The sequence below is a fragment of the Neomonachus schauinslandi genome, chromosome 5 (assembly GCF_002201575.2).
Source record: "Neomonachus schauinslandi chromosome 5, ASM220157v2, whole genome shotgun sequence".
In the NCBI taxonomy this organism is placed as follows: domain Eukaryota; kingdom Metazoa; phylum Chordata; class Mammalia; order Carnivora; family Phocidae; genus Neomonachus; species Neomonachus schauinslandi.
Window position 1 is genome coordinate 57391702 of NC_058407.1, and position 27823 is coordinate 57419524.

Here is a 27823-nt window from a genome sequence, read left to right on the forward strand (position 1 = left end):
CCCATTCTTCCTTGCCCACTTTTGCCCTTTCAGGAAGTGTCCCTCAACTGTGAAGTATGTACAGTTTAGAGTTTGTTTCATTTCTTATATTCTCTTCCCCTTCGTTTGTAGCATTATTCCTGCAAGTTGGGAGAAGTGATCATTTTTTAGAGAATTTAAATGCTTTTTACATGCCCTCCATTTTTCCTGTCAGTGGGACACATATCTTTGAGTTGCTGTGGAATCAAGAACCTCTCTCCTTTTCCTTTCTCTTCCTTTGTCTACCCATTCTACGTGTTCTTTTCAGCCTCTCCTTACCACCTGTACTCCCCCCCTCCCCCCCCACAATCTGGCTACTTTGTAAGCCCTGAGACTATCTGGGACGTTTCCTTGATACAACATAAAACTGTAGCTCTGTAACGGCCACAGTCCGCATTGCCACGAAATAGACCTCCAGGTTATCTTCATGCCTCTGGGTGTTCATTCACCTCTCAGGATCACAGTTTTCTGTGCATTTAGTACACTTATTTGCAGTTCCATTTCTGACTAGAGATTCATGCTGCCTTTTATTACAGTGGCATTAGTTCCAGATTCTTTTGCCATTGGAAAGTACCCTTATAAACCAGCAGTGTCATTTATGAGAGAGCAAATTCCCAAGTCTCCGTCATTTGCTTGGTTCTGTCTTGGTGATCTTCACCCCCGTACCTTGGAAGAGGCTATAATGACTCTAGCCAGGAATATAGGCCCTGACGGCGGAGCACAGCATCAGGCTCACTGGTGTACTGTGATCATGGAGACGGCAGATGATTTTTTATAAAACTGTAATGACTCCTTCAGACCAGCCACTTAGCAGATAATCTTGAAAGGCCCTGGGCTCATTGCCAACTCCCAAAATGTCAGCTCTGAGACTCCCCTCCAGGTGGCCAGTTGATTATTACCACCAGTGTTTTCCACAACTTTAAACTGTCCGAAAGTGGCTACTGCCTCAGTTGGCAGCAAATACACATACAGTAGAAAGTGGAAACGCAGTATTTGGTCAGATGCTGTGGGTTAAAGTTGCAGGGCAAAGGAGCTTTATATTGGGAAACCTTTATGCCTTTGTAAATTATGTGCGTGGTCAAATTTTATCCCTCTGCAGAGAACTGTTAGGACCTCTGGAATATATTATTTTTTTGCTTTATTTATAGAAATCAAGATCTAGCATATTTGAGGAGCAGTTAATTTGAAAAAATAATTCATCTGTACAGGTGGTCTTAGGATTACCCGGAGACTTTGGTGCCTTCCCCCAGAAAGCTCGTTTGGGAGGTGGTGGCTTGCCTCCAGGTGACTTTCCCTGCCCTGCCTCTTATCTTTATCTCGGTGAGAAAGCACTGTGAAGCAGGGAGAGAGTCTCCTCTTTTTTTGTTTCGTTAAACTCCTTGTGAAATCTCGTTTCCACCTCCAGACCACTTTTTTTTTTTTTTTTTTTTACCGTGTTTGAACTTGGGGCAAGTAAGATCAAACTCCGTTTATTACTCCGTGTCTGTAGTGGGAGACCTGAGCTGTAGGCAGTGGAGGTGACCGTGGGTCCTGCAGCGTGACAGCTTCTCTGAGACCGGGAAGGACGAGGGTGCCTTTGGTGTGCTGTGTGTCCTTGCTCTGCTCCAGATGCTTCAGAGCCTCCAAGTGCCCGCAGATCGCTTGACTCCATAAGCCTTCTTCGGGGGCTGCTCTTGTCTCCTTCTTGGCCACTTAGTCTGCTGGCTCAGTCACTACTTGAAGCCCCCACTTAATTTTCTCTGGCAGTTACAGCTCTTGCGATTCAGCATAGTCTCATCTCTCCGACTGATCTCATCAAAAAGGATTGAGGGGGTAACCATGGAGTGAGCTGGACATCAGAGCCATGTCTGCTGCCATGTCAGCATCTTGCTCGCAAATATCAAGCTGTAAATTGGCCCTAGGGCGCAGGGTCTCTTCAGCATTGGAAATCTATCACCTCTAATTGGTCTGACCAAGTTATGTAGAGCATGACTGCCATTAATGGGAATATGAGAGCCAGCTGGCCTAAAACATTTCCCCTCCTTTCCCACTCAGATTGCTTTCATGAGACCAATGGAACCAATCACCAAAAATAAGGACAATTTAGCAACTTGGATGTCTTCTAATAAGAAAGTCCTATCAGCCACTTCATCCCACCAAAACTAGTTTATTTTCTCCTCCCAGGTCCAAGCCTTTTATGTCTGTTACAAAGGGGAGGGGTTGCTAATCATAGTCTTTGGGTCCCAGTGTTCTATTTTGTGCTGATACATCCCATTCAAGGCCTAGCCCTCTCTTCACTGACTGTGTTACTGTGTTCCCTTCAACCCAATTCCCACTGGCATATACGTTAGAGATCTGATGAATGAAAGGACCCAAATAGGCCAGATAGTCCTCCCTGTCCCTGATATCCATAAAAAGCTTGGAAATGGATTATGCAATTGCCCTCAATCTTTTTGTTCCAGAAAAAAAGATGGGCTCAGATGGATGCCTGCATAAAAATGGTTCTTAGCTGTTTACTCATAACTTTTCTCTGAATTGAATAGTGAAAGTTGAAGTAGGAGGAAAGGAAATTAAATGTCCTTCTAGTATTCCTTTGGACTCAGGTCTGACATATGAGATAATAACCTATATTGAAATGCCAAGAACTTTATCTCAACCAAGGAGAGGACCGTTTGACAGATTTATTATGCCTTCATGTTACATAGGCACTGAAGCCAAGTAATAAACATGTAAAATAGCCATTTGCACAAGGCAAATGCACGTAAAACCTCTTGTTTATGTTTTGATGTAGCAGAAATTGATTATTATGTTTAGGGAAACCTATGCAGTTATGGTGATCCAGTGGTATCTCTTGGTAACTTAGCTTATGGACCTAGTTGCTGCTGAGTTGGATTCTAGATGGTTACTACCTTGAAAAGGTGTTTGGTGCCTTATGTGATGGGAGCCAGTGCCTGCTAGGAATAAACAAAGCAGATTCATGTCCACATCAATACACATAAGCTTTAGTGGGGAGTGGGAGTGGCACACACACAGCCTCCCCCAGATTTGGGACTTTGGTCTCCCCATCCCCTGCCAGTGTGTGTCATCTTCCTCTTCACACCCTTGACAGTAACTTGAAAATGGTGGATCATCTTCTCTGAACTTTGCTGCAGTATGGGTGGCCTTCGCATCACGTTAGTATACTAGAGAGCTCATAATGTGAGTATTAGAGCTGTTACAGCCTGCCATTGCCTCAGTTTCCCATGTTTGTGGAATTGATGGTGAAATAGCAGGGCTAAGGAATTCCTGGGTAAGTTTTAGCCTGTGGGTAATGCCTTAGTGTTGTTTAAAAAGATTTGTCATTTATATTTAAAATAAATGTTCACAAATGTTTGAAAGGAACAAAACGATCAGGGATGGCTCTTTGCCATGGGTCTCATTTTCGCTCTTTTCTGTAAGAAAAAAATAACAATGTCTTATTATATATTTTTTCATTTTTATTGTACAAGTTTGTAAGTAATCCCAATTTTAATAAAGTTTTATAGACTATATAGTGGTCTCTCTTAATGAACGTGTACTTTTCTTATTTGGATCTCTTGAGGCAATTAGCTTCTAAGTTTCATCTTTTTGATGAGATGGTGTTGCATGCCATCTATTTTCCTTTTTTTCTTAACCACCACTCCCCACCCTGGGTCTGCCTTGGTCTACTTCCATCCTTGGCCTGGATGATTTCCCAGCATGCCAGATCTCGAAGGGGTATTCTTGCAGGAGTCACAGGTTGTACGACCACGCTGTCTCACAGGGAAAAAACGTATAGGCTGTTCCTAGTCCAGGGAGCTACTCCGATTGTGCTTTAGTTCTTCTTCTTTTTTTTTTTAATTTATTTTTATTAGAGAAAGCATGAGCAGTGGGGAGGAGCAGAGGGAGAGGGAGAATCTCCAGCAGATTCTCCACTGAGTGCACAGCCCCACTCGGGGCTCAATCTCACAATCCTGAGATCATGACCTGAGCCGAAACCAAGAGTCGGACACTCAACTGACTGAACAACCCAGGCGCCCCTACTTCTTCCTTTTCTTAAAAAATATCTTTTGTTTCTCCACTGGGGTGAGGGGAAGACCTGTGGATCCAGCTGTGGGATGTCTGCCAAGAGCTTTGTGTAGGGAGAGAGGGGGCGGGGCTGTAGTGAGTATTAGGGGCCATGGAATAAAAACTTCAATTATGTGTAGGCCCGGCTTCTGTAGGAGGAGTCTGGTACCTTCCATTTTCTTTTATGTTTTAGCTATTTCCTTTGCTCTGGGGATCCGTTACAGCATTTGCATTAATTCTCTGCCTGTGTCCTCTCTTCTCAGTTATTTAGACTACATGGAAATCTATTGTCCTTTTTTCAGACAGTCTGTAAAACAGGAAGAATCAGGAGGAGATCATATGTAAATTTATGTAGATGAATGCACACTAATGGCATCTTTTCTCTCCCCTCTTTTTTTTTTTTTAAAGATTTTATTTATTTATTTGACAGAGACACAGCGAGAGAGGGAACACAAGCAGGGGGAGTGGGAGAGGGAGAAGCAGGCTTCCCGCGGAGCAGGGAGCCCGATGCGGGACTCAATCCCAGGACCCTAGGATCAGGACCTGAGCCGAAGGCAGACGCTTAACGACTGAGCCACCCAGGCGCCCCTCTCCTCTCCCTTCTATAACTATACTAGGTAAATAAGAGATGGAGGTGGTTATAAATCATTGAATTAATAAAAAAAGCATTATTGCTAGGTATGCAACATCATAGGGTTTTAGTAAGGACAAAAAAAGAATAAGTGTGAAGAAGTTCTTCTCAAACTTGAACATGCTTAGGAATCATCTGGGAAGCTTGTTAAAATGCAGACTTCTAGGGCCACCTGGGTGGCTCAGATGGTTAAGCGTCTGCCTTCAGCTTAGGTCACAATCTCCAGGTCCTGGGATCCAGCCCCATATCGGGCTCCCTGCTCAGCGGGGAGTCTGCTCCCTCTCCCTCTGCCTTTCTTCCTGCTTGTGCTCTCTCTGTCTCTCTCTCAAATAAATAAAATCTTAAAAAAAAAAAAAATTCAGACTTCTGATACAATAAGTCTGGGTTGAGGCCCAAGATTCTGCATTTTTTTTTTAAGATTTATTTATTTGCAGAGAGAGACACAGCAAGAGAGGGAACACAAGCAGTGGGAGGGGGAGAGGGAGAAGCAGGCTTCCCGCTGAGCAGGGAGCCCGATGTGGGGCTTGATCCCAAGACCCTGGGATCACGACCTGAGCCGAAGGCAGACACTTAACGACTGAGCCACCCAGGTGCCCCAAGATTCTGGATTTCTAATAAACTCCCAGGTGATTCAGATATGGGGTGTGGACCTCACTTTGAATAGCAAGGATGTAAAACACTTAGCTTGTTGCCTGGCACATAGTAAGTATTTGATCAATGTTACTAGTTGACACCAAATAATTTGTGAGAGTCAAGAAGACCCTCTACCACCAAACATCTTCACCATATCTGAAAACTTCTGTGTTTTTATTGTGTAGCATCTTTTTAAAATGAATATACTTGGGGCACCTGGGTGGCTCAGTCATTAAGTGTTAAGCGTCTGCCTTAGGCTCAGGTCATGATCCCAGGGTCCTGGGATCAAGCCCCACATCAGGCTCCCTGCTCGGCAGGAAGCCTGCTTCTCCCTCTCCCACTCCCCCTGCTTGTGTTCCCTCTCCCGCTGTGTCTCTCTCTGTCAAATAAATAAATAAATTCTTTTTTAAAAAATGAATATCCTTGGGAGGACTTCTGCATATGAATGTTTCATAAAATTACTGCCTTCCCAACCCTGTCAGTAATCAGCACTAAAGGGTCTAGAATTGTTTCTTCTTTCTTCTTTTTTACTTTTCTTTTTGCCAGCTCTATTGAAGTGTCATTTATGTACAATAAAATTTGTTTTAAGTTTTGCTGAGTTTTGACAAAAAGAGTTTATTGACAGTTGTGTAACCACTCCTGCAGTCATGATCTAGAGCTTTTCCATCACCCCCAAAGTTCCCTCATGCCCCTTATACAGACTAGAAATGTTAATGGGGAGAAGAGGAAGGGGATTTCAGAGTCATGATGGAGGAAGACCAGTCAGCTCCAGTTACTTGAGTTTTGCCTGGGATCAGATTCCAGTCCTGCATCCCCCAGGCCTCCTCTCATCCCTGGAATGCTTTGACAGATCTTGAAATCGCCACGGACTTGGATGTGTATTTGTACCTCATTAATTTAGAGTGACCCATTCATCCCAGTGTGGCCAGAATCTTCCTAGTTTTAGTAGTCAAGTTCCCACGTTCAGAGGACTCATCCTAGGTCCCAGACAAACTAGGATGGTGGGTCACCCCAGCTGTGATGTTGATTCCATTGTCTCGCCTGAGGATGCCATCTCATTTTAGAATCCCTTCTCTCGTGTGAGCACATAGGAGACACTCAGAAAACGAGTGAGTGGGTCGACACACAGATAAACCCCACACTGTGGGTGGCTGCAGATTCCTGGCCTGGAGAACAGGAGACCTGGGTTCCAGACCTCGGTTCCCAGGATCACACCATGGGAAGGTGGCTTCTCACCCTAGGTCTGTTTCCTCCACACAAAAGACAGGATCTGTGGTCCTTTCTGCCTCTGATCCGGATGCTGCTTCTGTGTATACCTGGGATTGTGTGCTGATGGCACTTCCGCTTGGCTTGCTTGCTCTCTCTTTCCCTTGCCTTTTTCTCTCCCTTTGGATATATATATAGTAGATCAATAAATCATGTAAGGGCAGGTTGATAATGGAATTGCTGATGGGCCAGGCGTATGCAGAGTGCTTCTGTGAGAGCAGTAGAGTTTGGACCTTGAACCGAGCAGCTGTGGCTGGGAGTTAGAGGATGGAGTCTGTCTTCAGCTAAGTGTGCTCTTTGTGCATGCCTGGGAGAGAGGATGGTGGGCAGAGGGAGCCTGTTGTTCAGGAATTTTCCTGGGTGGATGAGGGGGTATCCTGGAAAACAGGATTGCGTAAGCCTCTTATCTATTGGGGGTGGTTATTTTCAGCTGGGCTGGTGCCCAGGAAGCAGCATCTCAGGGTCTCATTCAGGTTCCTCGCCCAGAAGGATGAAAACCAGAAATACCAAGACTTGGGCTGAAACCTATGGGAGACTTAGGGTCAGGAAGCTACATTCTGTTCCTGGTTCTGCCATGTATTGTCTGTGGAACCTCAGTATTTGCCTCTAATTTTCCTTTTCAATGCAGTGAGTAGCTGCACTGCTTAGCTCACAGGATGGTGTGATTCAGTGAGATGAGACAGGTGGGAGTCCATGAAACTGGCATCCATACAAATGCCAGGTGGTATTACTAACTAGAGCCTTCGGGTCTGTTTGTGGGGGCTGACCCATCGGGGGGGGGGAGGGAATTTGGGGATTTTGTCTGCCTAGCTCCCCAAGTAATATCATGGATACCCTCTGACTCCCAATGACATAGGTAGGTTTGAGGGAAGTACTGTTTCTTTGCTAGGGAAGACACCCCAGCCTGCCTTCCTCTTTGGCAAAAATTCCTGACTTTTTAGAAAAGCTTTTCCTTGGCTATTAATTCCACTCCTGCTCTTATTTCCAAATTTGGGGGGCAGTGGAGCAAGAACTCTACCTGAGCCCCTCAGCTAAGCCCAGCCAGATACCCTTTCCTACCTAGAGGGGGCTTTCTCATATGACTGAGCATCTCCCTCTGGGGCATCCAGCCTGGGAAGGGTTAATCGAGCCACACCCTCAGCAGGAACAGCCTCGGACTTTGTGCTGAGCTGCCGTCTCTGGCCTCTCCTGGCTTGACTGGCACAGGGAGCCTTGGCTAGAGGAGGCAGCACAGTGGAAGGTCAGAAGAGTGGACACTGGCAAGAGGAGGGCAACCTCTTTCCTGGCCCCTCAGACACCATGGACAGCTCCCGTTAACGAAGACACCTCTCCACCCTTCGGGCCTTGGGACTCCTATGCCCCCTTCCTGTCAAATTGGGATTTCATTCACTATTCTCCAAGGGACACTGAAGTTACACCCTAGTTCCAGTGTTGGGTGAGTCTTGCCTTGACCTATCACTGCTCTGCACATCCAGGGGTGCCCTATCTGGGGAGTGCTTCCTTTTTCCCTCTCCCACCCCCCGACCTGTCACATTCCCACTCCCCTCAAATCCAAATCCAAAGAATATGCCTTTCTCCAGCCCTGCTTCTGCTGCTCACCCCTGCCTGCCAAGTCACTTAAAAACTTTAGTTTTTTTAATCTGGAAAATGGAGATAATAATAGTACATACTTCATGAGGATATTGTTTGTAAGCATCAAATGATTTCGTGCATATAGTGTTTGGAGCCCTGCGTGGCCCGTGGTACCTGACTGTTAGAGATTGCTAGTGTCACTATTCTTACTGCTCTCTCAGTTGTGTCCTTCCAGGAAGTGACGAGCGCTCTCATTTTCTGAAACTTGGGGAAAGCAGAGTGAAGGCTGAAGTCAGCTTATGTTCCCCTCTGGCCCAAACTTCCATCTCTGCTTCCCTCCCCTCCCCCGCCCAGGTTGAGCATTGCTGGAGACTAGGAGATGTGGCTTTTTTATTCCTTTTAGGGAGTAGCCCTGACCATTGTACTAATGATTCTGTTCCGCACCAGGCCACCCCACCTACTCGGTCCCACAGGAAAGACTGAGGAGGGCTGGGCTTCCTCCTGAGGTTGCACCTGCCATGTGCCCACTGCATGGGGCTGAGCCCCACAATAATTCTGCTCCTCCTTGCCCACTCCCACCAGCTACTAAAAAGCTGGGTGTGTCCCTCTGAGGCAAAGTCCGTGCCGGAAGGTTACAGCAATGGGTGTAAAAGCTGGAGATGGAAAAATAGGGACAGATGTGTAGGCACCTCCAGAGATCGTGACAGCTACTTGATGTGGCAGAAACCAACCTCACTTTTATTTGGGGTATTCTAATCTTTTATGGAGGAGCTCCTGCCTCTGTCCTCTAACTCATCAGTCATCTCATCCAGCCCCCCTTTAGACGATGAATCTCACTGTGGCAATGAGAGGGACCTTTGGAAGAACGTTCATGCTGGGTGTGGGTGGGCCCGGTGACTTAACTAGAGGTTGCGAGAGGTAGGAGCTGAGAAGGAGAACTGGGGGAGAAGGTCAAGGAGTCTGGACCCTGGCCAGGATCTCGGTGCGGGAGGGAGTGAGCCTCCAGAGCTTACCCTTTCTTCCCCAGGCTGCTCTCCTGCAAACACAACTGTGCTCCCCAACCCCCCCACTCCCCACCCCCCGGTCACTGCCTCCTGGGTGCCTTCCTTACCCTGGTCAAAGGCAGGTGGTCCTGCCCCACCCCCACCAGCCCTAACCCCAGAAGCAGGGGATCCTCCCCACTCAGGGAGAGTTCCCACAGCTTCCCGCAGTTAGCTTTGGCTAGTCCAGAGGACTCCCTGGGTTGAGGACCATCTCTAGGGCCAGGAGTTGGAGGGGAAGGCTCTCTTAGATCCTTCTGCCCTCTTCCCCTCACACAGTTACTGACCCCTGAAGCTGAGCAGACTTCAGCCAGCCAACTGACCCCTTATTCCCAGGACCAGTAGCTCCTCTGGACATGACTCTTCTGGAAGGCGCCGTGGGGTTGGAGGACCTGGTGCTCCTGGAACCCTTGGAGCAGGAGGCTCTTCTCAAGACCCTCGAGCTGCGCTATGAGAAGAAGGAGATTTATGTGAGTGCATACGGGTGCCCCTGGCTGTGGGTGTGTGGCCAGAGAGGTCCTGTGTTCCTACTCCTTCCTCCCCCTCCCAGCATCCCCTACCCCCACCCCTGCTCATTCTCTTTACCTTTTTTGCCTCCAGACCTACATTGGGAATGTGTTGATCTCTGTGAATCCCTACCAACAGCTGCCCATCTATGGCCCAGAGTTCATTGCCAAATACCGGGACTATACCTTCTATGAGCTGAAGCCCCATATGTAAGTAAAGGGACTGAGGGAAGGCTGACAGGGCCCCCACTTCCTGACAGCCAGACACCCTAGTTTCCTCTATCCTTTCTCCTAAAGGAGGCTCTCCAGGTTCCACCCCCCCACCCCTGGCCCCAGGAAGCCCCTTCCTAGACCTACCACTTGCCTCAGTCTAGTCCAAGGAGGGCGGATGACTCTGGGGGCCGGAGATGGAGTGAAAGATGATGTCTTGGATTAGCCCCACCTTAGTCATCACCTGCTTCCTCCCCTCCAAGCTATGCTTTGGCAAACATGGCGTACCAGTCACTAAGGGACCGAGATCGAGACCAGTGCATCCTCATAACGGGCGAGAGCGGAGCCGGCAAGACTGGTGAGGCACCTGTTGGGGGGGGCCGTGGGGTCACTGCTGGAGCCACCCCCTCCTCTCTTTCCAAGCCAGGCTGGTCCTGCCCCCACCCCAGAAATTTCTCCCCGGTTTTTCTGCTTCTGAGGGATGGGAGGTGCTGGACTTAAGGGGAGTTAAGGGCGGAGGGATCCACGTGATGGTTTCTCTTACACAGAGGCTAGTAAGCTGGTGATGTCTTATGTGGCCGCTGTCTGTGGGAAAGGAGAGCAGGTGAACTCTGTGAAGGAGCAGCTGCTTCAGTCAAACCCAGTGCTGGAGGGTGAGGATTCCAGTCTCTACCTCCTCTGCACCCCCACCCCACCCGACTGGCCCCAGAGACACTCAGCCCTACACCCTCTTACCCTGTTTTCATTCAGCCTGAAAAATCTGAGATTGGCATGATGGCTGGAAGACCTTCCTCCTTCCCCTTCTCCAGAGCCCCTCTTCTCCCCTCAGTCTCCTCACCTCCCCTCTCCCCATCTCTGCAGCTTTTGGCAATGCCAAGACCATCCGCAACAACAACTCCTCTCGATTTGTGAGTGACCATCTCCCTGGCCTGGGAGGAGAGGGTGTGGGGGCTTGAGAAGGAGGAATGGGGCACAGACCCCTGCTGGGCAGGGTGGTGAGAAGAGGAGGAAGCAAAGTCTCTCTCTCTCTCTCTCCCTCTGGTCTCTGAAGGGAAAATACATGGACATTGAGTTCGACTTCAAGGGGTCCCCCCTCGGTGGCGTCATCACAAACTGTATGTGTCTCCCCATTCTTTGTTTTTTCTTTTTTTAAGATTTTATTTACTTATTTGAGAGAGAGAGGGCGCATGTACACAAGCAGGGGGGAGGGGCAGAGGGAGAGGGAGAAGTAGATTCTCTGCTGAGCAGGGAGCCCAACGCAGGGTCTTGATCCCAGGACCCTGGGATCATGACCTGAGTCAAAGGCAGCCGCTTAACCTGACTGAGACACCCAGGCACCCCGAAAGTGTCTCCCCATTCTGCTCACCACCTCTCCCTCCTTCCTGCCCCACGGTGTCCCTTTCTGCTGATTTACTACCATAGGAAGGAATAGTAGGCTACCAGGAGACTGCCCAAGCCCTGGGAGCAGACTTAGAGGGAAGCTTTGGTGTCTCCCTGCCCCTCAGGATGTTATTTTCTAATCCCCTGCCAGATCTGCTGGAGAAATCCCGAGTGGTGAAGCAGCTTGAAGGAGAAAGGAACTTCCACATCTTCTATCAGTTGCTGGCCGGTGCAGAAGCCCACCTGCTGAGTATGTGCCTGTCCCAGACACATGGCAGAAGATCCTCAACCTCCATTCAGTCTCCTCTGGGCCCCTGTAGCCCTCAGGCTTCTTCTTTCTGCATTTCTCACTCTGAATCTCATCCACTCATTGTTGGGAACAATTCCCCAACCTCTGTGTTCTCTTCTTTTTCTGGGATTGTATTGCTAGGGATAAATCTTCTGGCCTCTTGACCTGCTCTTATTCCTCTGTCCTGCTTGGGTTCCTCCTTCCCCAGGCTAGCTTCAAAAATGGAACACTTATTTCCATCTATCATTCTTTCCTATCTTCAATTTAAGGGACTTTATCGATAGCTCAGCAGAAAATCCAACAGGATATTCTAAGTGTTCAAGAATGTTTGATGAGCAGTAGTTGAAGTTGTTCTGGGTCTACATCTGCCTCACCCAGGCCCTGTCCTTGATTCACTTTTCTTAGATGGTTTTATGGAGGTTCCATTTATTCATTATCAAACATCTCTTGAACACCTACTATGATCGAACATTGTGCTGGCCTCTAGCGATGCAGAGTTGAGTAAGATGACATGGACCCTGTCCTGGAGAACTTATGGTCTTCTAGGGATGGCAGATACGTGAATGGAAACACTGCAAAATACAGTGTGATTGGTGCCAACAGGCCTGTGCCAGTGGCTGTAGGAGAAAAGTCATGGAGCACTCTGCCTCGTCCCGGAGAGCCCTGGAGTGGGCCCGAGGTGGCTCTGGGTGGGCATCACTGTGGAGTCTGGTGTGACTTCAGGCCTTGCCAGAGTTTGCCTCCCAATCCTGCCTCTAGCTGTGAGCACTGTGGGTATCTGGCCCCCAAGGACCTGTCCTTTTGGTTTCTGGTTGTTTTCCACTGGACTTGTGCCCCTTTCCTTTCCCCTCCTGGGGATCTCCATGGTTCAAGAGCCCCTGCATCTCTCATTATTCCTGCCTGGCTCAGTAGTCTTGGTTGTTCTCAGTTTGTCTGAATCATAGGCACTAGTATGTTGTTCTGGTTGATTCTGTCACCCATTGATTTAAGCTAAGTCTGAGCAAGGCCTCCCTGGTGTCATCACCCCAGGGCCTTTCTGACTCATTCTTTGTCCAGACACCCCTCTTTAGCAGGTTCCTGTTTCAAAATTTGTGTCTCAGGGGAAGCTGCCATTACACTCTAGTTTGAGGGCCATTCCCTGATTATCAGATCATGTGAATAACAGATCATTGATATCCCTCAAGCTCCATGCTTAACCTACTCCTTCCCATCTCAGGTGAACAGCTTCAACCATTCTCTTGATTCATTTATTAAAAAGAAAAAAGTTATTATATGCCAGCCAGGCACACAGGATATGAAGATGAAAAACATAGTCCCAACACACGAGTTGTTCATTTGTGGGAGAGACAGAAAAAAACAAAACCTAGCCCGTGTGTTATGGGCTGGGATAGAGATTCACCATGGGGGGAACACAAGAGAGCCTTTTGGCTCAGCCCCACAACGTCAGAGAAAAGCTTTCAGAAGAGGGGTCAGGGTTGGGGAACATAGCACCTGCCACTTTGTTGGTACTTAGTGAACAAACAATGAATGGGCCAACCCTGGCCAAGGGTGAGGTGTTGAGGCTCAGGGTGGGTGGGAGATATGTGCTCGCCCTTCTTTCCTCACCTTTGTCCTCTCAGAGCCACTGAGAACTGAGCAGGACAGATAGTTTGCTTGTTTGTTTTCATTGTTTAGAACCCTGAGGGTGGGACGAGGAGTGGAATGAGATTTTTCTTTCATAAGAGTTGGAAAGAAACCCAACAATTAAGAACACCCAAACCCGGGGCACCTGGGTAGCTCAGTTGGTTAAGCGACTGCCTTCGGCTCAGGTCATGATCCCAGGGTTCTGGGATCGAGCCCCACATCAGGCTCCCTGCTCAGCGGGAAGCCTGCTTCTCCCTCTCCCACTCCCCCTGCTTGTGTTCCCTCTCTCGCTGTCTCTTTCTCTCTCTGTGTCAATTAAATAAATAAATAAAATCTTTTAAAAAAAAAAGAACACCCAAACCCTAAATACTGCTTAAAAATTTAGTCTATCATCATGGGAATTCATGATCCCCAAACAAAGGAGGCAGGGGAAGAGCCTAAAACAAAAATGGCTCCTTTGAATTAATGAGTAAACCAAGCTGGGGCAGGGGCTGTGAGAGTCAAGGCCAGAGGACTCGTGAGAGCCTGCGTACTAAACCTCTTCCCTCACACTGGCCCTCCCAGAGGCCCTGAAGCTTGAGCGGGACGCAAGTGGCTATGCCTTCCTAAACCAGAAAGTGTCCAGAGTTGACGGCATGGACGACGCCTCCAACTTCAAGGCTGTACAGGTGGGTGCCCAGGGTGGGCCCTTAGGTCATCCTTTGAGCCCAGGCTTTGGCTTTGAGAAGGGAGGCTTTGAACTAGCACCACTGTTCAGCTTCTGATTTCTGCTCTCTCCTCAAGAGTGCAATGACTGTGATTGGTTTCTCGGAGGAGGAGATTCAACAGGTGCTCGAGGTGACGGCCCTCGTGCTGAAGCTGGGGAACGTGGAGCTGACAGACGAGTTCCAGGCCAATGGGATATCAGCAAGTGGCATCCGGGATGGGAGAGGTCTGCACCGCCCTGTTGGTACCCCCAAGCTGCTCCCCAGTCTCCTACTACAATTCCTGTTCTTCCACCATCTCCTGCGTAACTGACTCCACTCTGCTTCAGTCCCACTCAGCCCATTCCCGAGTTCTTCCCCAAACACAACCATGGAGAATTCCCAGTGAGACATTTTGGAATGAGGTTATGAAGTTTGATAGACCTAGATTCTGGGACCTCTCTGAATCTCAGTGGAGTCTTTACAAAGAATTTCAGGAGATTCTCCTATTAAAGTAGATAATGCATTCAAAGTGTCCAGAGCTCCCTCTCTCCTCCTCCTCCCCCCCAGAGATTCCTCCTGAGCCATGTCTTGGATGGGCTGTAAGGACATCCCCAGCAAGACCCAGGGACACCCACCTCCTAGCAGTGTCACTTCTCAGCCCTCCCTCCCCAGGAGGAAAGCCCTCTTTCAGGCCATGTTGTGTTTCCTCCTCACTCCAGGTATTCAGGAGATTGGGGAAATGATAGGTTTGAATTCAGAGGAACTAGAGAAAGCTTTGTGCTCAAGGACCATGAAAACAGCCAAAGAAAAGGTGGTCACTGCACTGAATGTCATTCAGGTAAAGGCCCTATGGGAGGAGGCTGACTTGGGGACTCTTCTGTGGCTGCCATCCTAACCAGCTGGCCCTGCCCTACAGGCTCAGTATGCTCGCGATGCTCTGGCCAAGAACATCTACAGCCGCCTTTTCAACTGGATAGTGAATCGAATCAATGAGAGTATCAAGGTGAGAGATGGCTCTCCTCCCCCAACTCTCTCCTGTCTGCATCACCTTTCTTGCCCTGGTCACCATCCCCGTACTTTGGGTTCTGAGATGAGCAGAGGAAGAAGGATGAAGGGTAGGGTTCAGTTCCTTCCAATAGTGTGTTGTTGTGGAAACATCTCTGGCTTTTGAGTTTGACTCTCTGGATCCCCTACTTACCAGCTGTGTGGCCTTTTCATTTCACAGAGATTCTGAGCCTCAGTTTCCTGATTTGGAAAATTGGACATTCATGCCTACCTGCTTCACAGGGCTTAGTGAGGATTGGATAAAATTACGTACATGGTTACCATATAACCAGAAATTCCACTCCCAGATATATATCCAAGAGATTTGAAAACAGATGTCCACATAAAAACCTGTACCCAAAAGTTCAGAGAGACATTATTCATACTAGCCAAAAAGTGGAAACGACTCAAATGTCCATCAGTTGGTGAAAGGATAAACAAAATGTGGTATATTCATACAATGGGGTACTATTTGGCCATAAGAGGGAACGAAGTACCGATTCATGCTCAGCTTGGACAAATCTTGAAAACATTCAAGTGGAAGAAGCCAGACACAAAAGGCCACATTTTGTATGATTCCATTTATATGAAATGTCCGGAATAGGCAAATCCATGGAGATGGGAAGTAGATTAATGGTTAACAGGGGCTTGGGGTCGGGGGAGGGGTAGGGGGAGTGTCTGCTAATGGGTATGGGTACAAGATTTCTTTTGGGGATGATGAAAATGCTCTGGAATTAGGTAGTGGTGATAGTCATACACCTTTTGAATATACCGGAAAAAACCCACTGAATCGTACACCTTTAAAGGGTAAATTTTATGGAATGTGAGTTAGATCAAAATGGAGCTATTGTTCAAAATTTTTGTACATGAAAATGCCATCAATTCAGAAGCTATTACTGAAAGGCAGCAGGGGAAAATAGGATTTGAATCTAGGTTTGGATAAGTGCTTAGCCCTTTTGAAATTTGATTTGTTCATCTGTAAAATGGGAATAATCACACCTTCTAGGGTTATTGTGAGGCTTAATGAAGTAAGAGCGTAGAATTTTTTGTAAAATGCTCTACAAATCTAAGAGATGATTATTTTCCTGAGAGGATCTTAATGTCTTCCTACCTCGTTCCATCAGAGCACCAGCCTGGAATCTGTTCGCATCTCCCTTCTCCCTCCCTCCCTCTGCTTGTCCTCTAGCATGTAGAGGAGGAAGGAGTTCATGACAGTTCTTTCCCAGCATGGTCAAGCTCACCAGAGTTCTGTTTGCCCTCTGCTCCGGTCACCTCCACCCGAGAAGGGCCTGGCCTGGTATGCAGAGGAGGCCCGTCCTCAGATTTATCTTTTCCTCCTCTTCAGGTGGGCACTGGGGAGAAGAAGAAGGTAATGGGGGTCCTGGATATCTACGGCTTTGAAATTCTAGAGGTGAGAGAGCTTCATCCACCTGCAGCACCCTGCTTCCCTAGGGTTGGGGCACGTAGGCTCAAAGGCGGTAGGGGGGCGGGTTGGGAGAGGGAAGGTGTAGGGCTGAGAGGCAGGAAGAGATTTGGGCTGAGCTGCCCCTTCTCTGCCCCGGGTCCCCTCCCTCAGGATAATAGCTTTGAGCAGTTTGTGATCAACTATTGCAACGAGAAGCTGCAGCAGGTGTTCATCGAGGTGACGCTGAAAGAGGAGCAAGAAGAATATGAGAGAGAGGTGCGCTCAGCCTTCCCCCACCTACCCTCTTGGAAATTGCTTCTGGGCACATGCCCGATCTGTCCTTTCTCTCCATCACAATTTCCTCTTACTTGTCCCCAGATGGGAACACAAAGCACAAAAAGTTTCCGTTGCCCAGGTGAACAGTCCAGCCTTCCCAAGAAGCCCTGGTCTTTGCTCTCCAGCCCCCAGGCCCCCTGCTCCCACCCCAGGCCACACAAGGAAGGGGCAGACCGATGGAAGGGTGTGTGTGTGTGGCGGGGAGACCTCACGAGGGTGGGGGGACAGCTGTGTGTGGCCTGCAGCACACTGTGAACCAGATTTAGAAGGGACATTTCTCCTGGCCTCGTCACCCTACCACATCCCTTTTGGTGCTCTTCTCTAACGTCTCAGAATTCTTTGTCTCCTCAGGCCCTGGCCGATGTCACGGTCCCCTTTTGTGGCACCCTCATCCCAGATTTCCTCCCCAGAAGTGCCCCATGGCTCAACATTTCCACACTCCTTCCCCTGTTTGGCGAGAACCCTTCTTTCTATGGCTAGGTGTTAGAAAAGCTATCTGCTTGAGCTAATCCACCCCAAAGTGTGAATGGCTCACAGTCTCACTCATCAAAACCCTCCCAGGGATGCTGCCTGTGAGCCCTCAGGAATCTGCTGTGGCAGAATTTCAGGCAATGCGGTCATAATGTGTGGGAAGGGTTTTTGTTTTTTAGTTGTTTTGTATATGTTTATTTTAAAAATTTAATGATCAAATAGAGAACACATTCCCATGCTTCAAAATTCAAAAAGCGTATGAAGAAGGGTTCCCTCCCAGCCTGTCCCAGCCTCCTAGTACAGACGCAAACGAAGGGGCCCTTTTCAGAGGTCTTTTATGTGTAATCAAGCAAATCTATAATTACGTTTTCCCACAGAATTTATTCAAGTGGCGGTGCATACACTCTGCTCTACATCTTGCTTTCATCAGTTAATAAGAGATCTTTCCATATCGGTATATAAAGAAGCATCTTTATGGCTACATAGGATTGTAAGGATATCATACTTCATTTAACTAGTTGGGGAAGGTATACTGGGGATGAAGTAGGAGGACAACTCTAGTTAATTCCACTCTGCGTTCCCTAAAGATCTGCAGTTTCCTAAAGATCCCTAAAGAGAGAGAGAGGCTTGTGCTCCCCAGCCACATCCCCACACCTGGGAATGGCCTGAGCCTGGGAGGGCTGGCCCTTGGGTGGGACCAGGAGCTATCCGCCTGCAGCTATCCCTAAAGTGGGGAACAATTATCTTTGGGTCTTCTTCTGTATCATTCTTGCCTTTTTTAAAAAAGATTTATTTATTGGAGTGCCCGTGGGGCTCAGTCAGTTGAGTGTCTGCCTTTGGCTCAGGTTATGACCCCAGGGTCCTAGGATCGAGCCCCACATTGGGCTGCCTGCTTGGCAGGGAGTCTGCTTCTCCTTCTCCCTCTGCCCTACTCATGCTCTCACTTTCTCTCTCTCTCAAATAAATAAATAAAATCTTTTTAAAAAAGATTTATTTATTTGAGAGAGAGAGAGAGTGCGCACACACATGTGTGCAGGGGAGGGAGGGCAGAGGGAGAGAGAATCTTGAGCAGACTGCATGCTGAGCACAGAACCAGTGACCCGGTGATCAGGACCTGAGCTGAAACCAAGAGTCAGAAGCTTAGCTGACTGAGCCACCCAGGTGCCCCCATTCTTGCTTTAAAAAAACAAAAACTATACAGTCCCAAAGTATCAGGTAGATTAGTGGTTCTCAAACTAGTAGCATCAGCATCCCCCAGGAAGGTGTTAGAAAGGCAGATTCCTGGGGGCTCTGTCCAGTTCATGCTACATCAGAAAGCCTGCGGGTGGGGCCCAGCAGTCTGTTTTCCCAAGCCCTCCAGATGACTGTGATGCAAATTTGAGAAGCACTGATGTAGGTCTTTGAAGATGTATCAAGGTAGGTCTATTGTTTGATGAGGTGGGCTCATGTGCTTTGGTTTTATAGGTCGTGAGAGCAGTGTGGCCATTTGCTCTTCCACATCCTCAGGGATGCTTCCCTACTCCCACAGCGGGGTAATCCCTATTGCAGCCTTTACTCAACATATCACACTTCTGTCTCCACCCCACAGCTACCTACAGGGCTCTCTGCAGCATCTCCCCCTTCCTCACAGCTGCTTTGGGTCCTCCCATGTGTCTAGCCACCCACGCCACAAATTCTCCATCAACCTTGGAGGGAATGGGACCTAAACAAAAACGACAGCAAGCACCCCTCTTAACTACAGGGCTTTCTGAGTCCTTTGTGGGGTGGGTGAAAGGGAAGCTGAGCCCCATGAGGTCTTGGACCTGCTCCTGTGACCTGTCACATCTCTTCTTGCCAGGGCATACCATGGACAAAGGTGGACTACTTTGATAATGGCATTATCTGCAACCTCATTGAGCATGTGAGTTATCCTTCTCTCATCTGAGACCTCCTTCCTCTTCCAGACTGCCGAGATATCCTTGCCCTGTCTCTCCCATCCTCCTCCCTCTGCCCCACTTGGTAAGGATGGTAAAGAGGACAAAGGGTGAGCGGCAGAGGGACAGCAGTGAAGAATGTGGACATGTTGGAGGAGCTGGCTAGGTTGGGCTGATCTTGTTTCCCTGACCAGAATCAGCGAGGCATCCTGGCCATGCTGGACGAGGAGTGCCTACGGCCTGGGGTGGTCAGTGACACCACCTTCCTAGCGAAGCTGAACCAGCTCTTCTCCAAGCACAATCACTATGAGAGCAAAGTCACCCAGAATGCCCAGCACCAGTATGACCACACCATGGGCCTCAGCAGCTTCCGTATCTGCCACTATGCGGGCAAGGTGACATGGCGGGGCTGAAGGGTAGAGACTAGGGCTGGGCGTGGGTGGAAGGCAATGGGGGAGAAACTGTGGGGTGATGAGATCTGGGAACACTTCACGCTGAGACTGGGAGCACCAAGTGCTGGGACAGGGTCACGGGCCCTCCAGACCAACAGCTGTTTCTCTACAGGTGACTTACAACGTGAACAGCTTCATTGATAAGAACAATGACCTACTCTTCCGGGACTTGTCCCAGGCCATGTGGAAGGCCCGGCACCCCCTCCTTCGGTCCTTGTTCCCTGAGGGAGATCCCAAGCAGGCATCTCTCAAACGCCCCCCGACTGCTGGGGCTCAGTTCAAGAGTTCTGTGGCCATACTCATGAAGAACCTGTATTCCAAAAACCCCAACTACATCAGGTGACACACCGGGCACATAGGGAAATGCAGCGTATGTGATGCACATGCAGTGTTCGTACACTATAGACCTTGTCTTTTTGGGGGGGGGGGTGTTTCTGGAATAGGGGTATCCGAGGCCCTTTCCTCATAAAAAACAAAGCCAGATGAGTTGCTGAGAGTCCTGTAGCAGGGAGAGCATCAGACTTTGATAGGGACCATGCTACAGTGAGTGAAGCTGGGAAGGCCAGCGTGTTCACTTCCTCTGAAATGTTGCTACCCAGGGGACCGTGCGCGGAATAGGGTTATGGAGACCGGGATGGGTCATACTTGCAAAGGTGAAGCTCCTGAGGCCTGTGCCTTGCACCCCTCCACCCCAAGGTGTATAAAGCCCAATGAGCATCAGCAGCGAGGTCAGTTCTCGTCGGAGCTGGTGGCCATCCAGACTCGGTACCTGGGACTGCTAGAGAACGTGCGGGTGCGACGGGCGGGCTATGCCTACCGCCAGAGGTACGGGCCCTTCCTGGAAAGGTACCAATTGCTAAGCCGGAGCACGTGGCCTCGCTGGAATGGGGGAGACCGGTAAGACTCCTGGGGGAGACAGGGGAGCAGGGACCATCTGGGCCGGGGAGAGAGCAGTGTCATGTAAATCCCCAAAGCTCTGTGAATGGATACTTGGTGAAATGAAAGCTCACTTTTCAGAGGCTCTGAAGTCTGTGCAAGCCCTGAACCCTTCTCTGCGTAGAAGTTGGGGAAAGTTGGAAGAAGACCCTTCCCTGGGATGCCCCTGGGCAGCTTTCTCCATCTGTTCCTGTAGGGAGGGGGTCAAGAAGGTTGTGGAGGAGCTGAGCTTGTCCTCAGAGGAGCTGGTCTTCGGGAAGACGAAGATCTTCATCAGAAGCCCCAGGACTGTGAGTTGGAGGGAGTACTTGTGTTTGGCGCAGGTGGGAGGTAGACGGGTTGGAGAGCCCACGAGTGAGAGGCTGGGGCAGAGAGGAGCATCTGTAACTGGGGGTGGATGGTGGGTGAGGCAGTCTGCTCTCGCCAGGGACTTTATCGCTGGGACCTGAATCCTTGGGCTCCCTGCACGCCCATGCTGAGTGCCTCTAGCTGGAGCGGGACTCCTGAGGGTCCCGGGCATGCGCCACTTGTGTCTGAGTGTCCAAACCTAGCACAGGCCCGTGACAGAGTTAGAGTTCAGTAGGTGCCCATGGAGTGAGTGCAGGTGCTGAGAAGACAAAGGAATGAGTACGACACTGGCTGGGAAGGCCCGTAGCCCGGGTTCCCCCAGGCCAGCCGTTCCGCCCCTCCTTCCACTCTCCACAGCTGTTCCACCTGGAAGAGCAGCGGCGCCTGAGACTGCAGCAGCTGGCCACGCTCATACAGAAGACCTACCGGGGCTGGCGCTGCCGCACCCACTACCAGCTGATGCGCAAGAGCCAGATCGTCATCTCCGCCTGGTTTCGGGGCAACGTGGTACCAGTTACCCCCAAGTCCCACCTCCTCGCTCTAATAGGAGACTGGGAAGCGGGAGAGGTGGTTCAGGAGATGGGGTTTTTTCCTAACAGGCCTATTGTTTTCTGCAGCAAAAGAAACGTTATGGGAAGATAAAGGCGTCAGCATTGCTGATCCAGGCTTTTGTGCGAGGGTGGAAGGTAACGGGGGAGGGCAGCGGGGCTTCCTCCTGACTCCTGGGTCCTTCCGCCACGTGGTTTCTCCCGGAGTGTGTCGGCAGTGGGGAGGAAAGAGTAGCAGAAAGCGGGACCTCCCGTGGCGTGATGGCGTGTCTGCGTGTGTTTCTGGGTCTGCTGGTGTGTGTCCGGGAGTGTGGACGCACGCCGGGGAGACGTGTGCATGTGCCTGGGTGTGTCTCCGACCTGGCAACAGAGCTCTGCTTGCTGCTTGGAGGGCCCTCCTCTCTGCCATCTCATCTGCCTTTACTCGCTCCGAGCACAGTGTCAGCTCTTTAGCTTACTGTGTTCTTTGTGTGGGTGAGAAATAGTAGAACCTCTTCTCGATCTGTTGTCTTTTAGGTCTAACTGTCTATCTTTACTTTGCCTGCTTTCTCGTCTGTCCCTGCCAGGCCCGCAAGGATTATCGAAAGTACTTCCGGTCAGCAGCTGCCCTCACCTTGGCAAATTTCATCTACAAGAGCATAGTAAGTGGTGGGGGTTGAGGGTGGAAGGTGGGGGTTGAGGAGGGAGGGACAGGTTTGGAAAAGGAAGATGAAGTGTTTGAGGAGAGGTGACCCAAGGCTTTCCCCCCAAGGGCTTCTTCGATCTGCTTGTACTTGACGATGAAGTCCAGGGATAAAAGGGAGTGGGGCAGCAGCCTGCAGGGAGCAGGCTCCAGTGTCCCAGGGCCCAGGGGCAGAATGGGAGGGCATTCTGGCCTGAGCGGACACTGCAGGCAAAGTGGTGGCCGGAAGGGCTCCCAGCACACTCACTGACTGGTCTGTGGCGAATAGGCTCAGGAAGACATGGGCCGGATGGTTAACAACAGTGCAAGAGCACTGTGAGGACACACATAGCGCTAACTAACTCAGCCTTCCAAGATCCATTTTAGGGTTTGGGTGAAGGTGGAGGAATCCTATCTCTCTTCTGAAACCATAGCAAGCGAGTCCAAAACTAAATCTCAGGAAAGATCTTAATTCTGGAGGACTTGGGTCTGGGTGGCAGGAAGAAGCCAGGACATTCAAGCTATGGGCAGCTTCCAGCGAGAGGAAAACAGAGGAGGGTGATTTCCAGAGATGTCCATCCAACAGCGATGGTGCTTCTGAGGAGTGGCGAGGGAAAGCCGACCGGGAGAGAGTAGCACTTCCAGCGATGCTTTGTGAAAGGCCAGAGAGAGGGAGGGAGAGCAGGACATCTTGGACAGAGGCCTGGGGTAAAGGAGAACTGATCTCCGCTCATTCCATTTTTGATTCCATTTTTGACAGTTGTTGGGACTCTTACAAATTATGCTCTTGAGACACACTCATTGGAGCTCCCCTCTGTGGTTGGAGAGGTGGGATCCCCGGGCCTCCTTATTGCCTCCCTGAGCCTTCACTGTGCCCTCCTCCTCCTGCCCCAGGGGAGCTCCATCTTCCCAGGCCTCTTCCATGGCCTGTGTTTCCTCACACCGGCTCCAGAACGGCCGCTCTCCTAGAGTACGGGCTCTCTCGCCAAATCCCTGAGGCCAGTAATCTGATTTGACTCTTACCTTCTGACTGGCCCCTCCTCTACCTTTTCTTTCACCTGCATAGTCTCAGGCATCTGCTGATTGTCACCCCAGGAGCTGCTGGGTTTAGACCAATATTTCAGCGAATTACAGCCCCTACAGAAGCAAGTGTACGGGGGCCACTCGGCATGGATTCCTCCAGTGTTTCTGACGAGTCCGTATTTTGCTATTGCCTTGTCTGTAACTAATGCTAATACCTATTTTTTGAACACTTACTATGCACTAAGCCCTTTACATGCATTAACTCTAATGCTGTCAAAAGTCCTGTCAGGTAGATCCTTTTCTTTCCCGCATTTTATAGGCCCAGAGAGGCTGAATAACTTGCTAGGGGTCCCACAGGTGCTAAGTGTGAGAGAGCTGGAATACAAACTGTTTGACTCCAGAGTTTTAACGCCCGCCTACGACTGTCTCCCCACACTGTCCCCTCTCCCCCCGTGGAGGCCTACCTGGGGCAGGAGGGCTGGAAAGGGAAAGGCAAGACTTTCTAGATCTAGAAAAAACAAACAATTAAAAAAAGAAAACCCTCAGAGGTTCCACATGAATTAGAACATGCGGGATTGCGGGAAATTTTTAGGAGTATTTATTGAATTAAATCAAACTAGACCAGACCAAGGGCTGGGGACTTAAACCAGGGTCTAAGGTGATTAGAACAAGCCTGCTAGATCTTTGTAGTGGAAGAATCAAAGAGCTGGGATAGTTCCTGGAGAGTTACGGCAATATACTGAGTGCACTGCCTTTTTCTATTTTAATTTTTCTAACCTAATGTCTTAGTAAAAAGTTTTCAGAAAAATTCCCAAAACTTAGAAGTGCTCAAAATCAAGCCATTTTTTAAAAAAAGATTCATTTATTTTAGAAAAAGAGAGCATGAGCGAGCGAGGCGGAAGGGGGTGGGGAAGAGACAGAGGGAGAGAGAGAATCCTGAAGCAGACTCCAGGCTGGGTGTGGAGCCCAAGGTGGGGCTCGATCTCAAGACCCTGAGCCGAAATCAAGAGTTGGCTGCTTAACCGACTGAGCCATCCGGGTACCCCAAAATCAAGCCATATCTTTTCTATATCTTCAATAATTCTACCCCACAAACAAACAGGGTGCTGGGTGCTCCCTGGGATATAAAGACTTGAGAATCCTTGTTCTAGATTGGGAGAGACTAAACAAATGCCATGGGTGAAACTTGATTGGATCCTAGAACAGGAAAAATAAAAGCAAAGCTTTTAAAAAGGACATTTTTAGAAGTTTATAAAGGACATTAGGAGAAATTTGAGCATGCATTGCTGGTGGATGAGTGTATCTAATTAATGTTAGTCTTCTTAGGTATGGAGGTGCATCTCAAAGGATGGTAGTAGAATCTGAGTGGGCGGAGCTGAGTTGAGAGCAGGGTGGGCTAAGGCACAGAGTGATGATGCATGGGCTGGCAGAGGGCGTGACGAGGAGTCCTGTCTGAGAGGTGTGCCAGGATAGTGCAGGGGATCCTGTGGCATGAGGCCGGGCTCTGTGTGGCAGACCTTGAATGCCAGGTGGAGGTCTTGGGCTTGACTGATCAGAGAGGAGGGGAGACGGCCCCTGCAGAGGCAGCCGGCGATAAGCAATTGTGAACCCAGACAATAGGCAGCTACAGGAGCGAACTTTCGAGGCCAGTTTTCACCTTGGTTCCTCTCACCTCACTACCCTGGGCAGCAGGTCTCTGCTTGGAACTAACCCTTCCCTCCCTTTAGTCTCCCATTCATACTTTTACTGGCCAGCCTCCAGCCTACACTTGACACCAAAAGACATCCGGGAGAGGACTCCCTTCCATCTCCTCGCTCCACTTGGTGCTTCTCACTCTGGGTGGCCTCCCTCCTTTTTAGTGGCAGGATCTGGAGGAGAGTTTGCCTCTTGGGAGGACTTTCTTCTCATTGGTCCACTCCCAATCCCGCCCCTTCCCCATCTAGACACAGAAGTTCCTGCTGGGGCTGAAGGACAGTTTGCCGTCTACCAACATCCTGGACAAAACGTGGCCGGCCGCACCTTACAGATGCTTCCACACAGCTAACCAGGAGCTGCAGCAGCTCTTCTACCGTTGGAAGGTGAGGCAGGCCCGGGCGCCGCGCCTCTCGTTTCTCTTTTTCTCCTCCTCCCTCTGATGTTCCTCTCCTGCCTCCCTCTTCCACTTTTTTTTTTCATTTTTTTTTATTGTGGAAAAGCATACATAACAAAATTGGTCATTTTAACCATTTTAAAGTAGACAGTGCGGTGGCATTAAGCACACTCACATTGTTGCGAGAGCATCACCACCATCCATCTCCATACTTCGTTTCATCACCCCAAACTGACACTCCGTACACATGAAGCAGTGACTCCCCGTTCTCCACTCCTCCAGGCCCTGGAACGCGTCCCCTACTTTCTCGGTGAATTTGTGCTAGGGGCCTCATATAAGTAGAATCATACATTTGTCCTTTTATGTCTGGCTTATTTCACTCAGCAGTGTTCTTCCGTTCAGGAAATACTTATTGAACGCCTGTCTAGACTAGGCCTTGCGCTGTGTGCTGGGCATACAGCCCTCCCTCCTAGGGCTGGCATTTGCTCCTAGGGCTGGCATTTGATTGTTTCCATCCCTCTCCCCCGGAGTCCCTCAGGCCCCAGGGCTCCTGCAGGCCCTGGCCTCTCTGAAGTGCCTAGAGCCTGTTCCATCTGCTGTCTCTCCTCTTCTCCACCTCTCAGTGTTCTCCCCACCCCCCTCCCCAGTCCTGCCCCTGCCTCCGGGAGCTTAGCCCCTGCCCCTCCCCCTCACAGTGCAAGAAATTCCGGGATCAGCTGTCCCCGAAGCAGGTAGAGATCCTGAAGGAGAAGCTCTGTGCCAGCGAACTGTTCAAGGGCAAGAAGGCTTCCTACCCCCAGAGGTGAGGGCCCCTCAGACCTCACGCAGTCAGTTTCATCAGGAGCAGAGAGAGGATTCCCCCAGGTGGGATAGGGCAGTGGTTCCCAAACTTGAGTGTGCATCAGCACCACCTGGCAGGCTTGGTAACACCCGGATTGCTGCACCCCTTTCTCAGAGTTTCTGATTCGGCAGGTGTGGGGCTATGGGCCCAAGACTTTGCCTTTCTAACAAGTCCCCAGGGGACGCTGCTGTTGGTCGTGGACCACATCCTGAGAACCACTGAGATAGAGGATATGGTGGAGGGTGAGGAAAGGGGCATGGGAGGACTAAGAGGGGAACTCACTGTGGGGAGGCCCAGGGCCTTGGGGGTCAGCGGGAAGAACCTGGTCTCCACCATGTACCTCCTGTGCGTCCTCAGTGTCCCCATCCCATTCCACGGTGACTACATTGGGCTGCAAGGGAACCCCAAGCTGCAGAAGCTGACGGGTGGTCTGGAAGGGCCTGTTCTGGTGGCAGAGACCGTGAAGAAGGTCAATCGTGGCAACGGCAAGGTGAAGGCCTGCATCCAGAACTCCTCCCCAGAGCCTGCGCCAGAGCCTTGGGGCTGGTAGCTGGAAGAGGGGGGTTCATCCTCGCCTTTCCTCACACTTTCCTCTTCTGTCCCTAGACTTCCTCTCGAATTCTTCTCTTGACCAAAGGGCATGTGATTCTTATAGACACCAAGAAGTCCCAGGCCAAAACTGTCATTGGGCTGGACAGTGTGGCCGGGGTGTCAGTCACCGGCTTCAAGGATGGGCTTTTCAGCTTACATCTGAGTGAGGTATAAGAGCTCCCTGGGTGTAGGCCCTCGGACTGGAGAAGGTGGTGGGCATCACGGGGTTGGGGTGGGCTGGAGGTGATGGGGCCCAGACCTCTCACTCTGGGCCTTCAGTGCCTCTCAGGCTGCTCCTGTGGAGGAAAAATGAATTCTGTCCTCACTCTTTTTCCCCCTTCCTAAGATATCATCAGTGGGCTCCAAGGGGGACTTCCTGCTGGTCAGCGAACATGTGATTGAACTGCTAACCAAAATGTACCGGGCTGTGCTGGATGCCACACAGAAGCAGCTTCCAGTCACCGTGACTGAGAAGTAAGGCCATGAGCTGGGGGTGAGGGCCAGCTTGGGGGCAGATGACCAAGCTGTTGGTCATTGTGACCGGGAAAATTCGTGTAGTCAGAAAGTGAAGCACACTCTGTCAGGGCAAGGCTTGGAGGTGCTTCTTAGTCTCCCCACCCAAGTTCTCTGGGGCCCTGAGTCTTCTGACACAAGGGGAGGAGAGATGCGCTTCCTTCAAGAAGGGGAGGGGAAGCCATCATGAAAATATAGGAGTAGGGGTGAGGGGATGGGGGTACTAGCTTTGCCCCTCTGTCTGTTCCCCCTCCAGTTTCTCAGTGAGGTTCAAGGAGAGCAGTGTGGCTGTCAAGGTCATCCAGGGCCCTGAGGGTGGTAGAAATGGCAAGCTAAGCTGCAAGAAGAAAGGAAGCCGTGGCCTGGAAGTGACTGTATAGTGAGGAGGTGGGGGCCGAACGCAGGGACAACAGCTTCTTCTCCGGGACCAGTGCCCACCGGCGTTTGTGGAAGGATCTCCTGTCCAACCCCTCTGATCCTGGGGATGGGGCTCAGAGACTGAAGAACCCTTGAAGAGGACCTTTCTTCTCTCAAACTCTTCCAGTCCCCTCTCCCTTAGAACTTAGCTTCCTCCCAACCCTCAGCCTCTTTGCCCACTAATAAAACAAGTGACTTCCCAAACATTCGCTCAGTATGGGTGAGTCCCTATTCCCCCACCCTCACAGGACTTGTACTTTGACTGCCCTCGCCCCCTTTCCCCTCCTCAGGCTCCTTGGAGCTAGCAAATGCAGATAATAAGAATGGAAAAGAAGGG

At 50.1% G+C, this 27823-nt stretch overlaps 1 protein-coding gene across 1 annotated transcript; it reads left to right on the forward strand.

The window, feature by feature from the left end:
- The first annotated feature begins 9551 nt into the window (after positions 1-9551).
- On the forward strand, positions 9552-27717 carry MYO1A (myosin IA). Its single transcript, XM_021687278.1, has 27 exons — positions 9552-9674; positions 9805-9920; positions 10184-10278; positions 10469-10573; positions 10782-10828; positions 10972-11035; positions 11452-11550; positions 13777-13880; positions 13996-14143; positions 14618-14736; positions 14815-14901; positions 16288-16353; positions 16519-16623; positions 18992-19054; positions 19262-19462; positions 19632-19858; positions 20216-20416; positions 20652-20745; positions 21161-21310; positions 21421-21489; positions 21918-21992; positions 24979-25113; positions 25820-25926; positions 26323-26455; positions 26572-26724; positions 26903-27030; positions 27326-27717. Exons 1-27 carry the CDS (start codon positions 9561-9563, stop codon positions 27447-27449), a joined length of 3129 nt encoding a protein of 1042 aa, XP_021542953.1. The 5' UTR covers positions 9552-9560; the 3' UTR covers positions 27450-27717.
- Positions 27718-27823: the final 106 nt, after the last annotated feature.

What these genes read in the sequence shown, in the direction of transcription:
- MYO1A (XM_021687278.1), top strand. Translation starts at nt 9,561, where the DNA reads ATGACTCTTCTGGAAGGCGCCGTGGGGTTGGAGGACCTGGTGCTCCTG. An exon ending in ACAACAACTCCTCTCGATTT is followed by an intron (nt 10,829 to 10,971) that starts GTGAGTGACCAT and finishes TGGTCTCTGAAG; the next exon opens with GGAAAATACATGGACATTGA. An exon ending in CCAACTTCAAGGCTGTACAG is followed by an intron (nt 13,881 to 13,995) that starts GTGGGTGCCCAG and finishes TCTCTCCTCAAG; the next exon opens with AGTGCAATGACTGTGATTGG.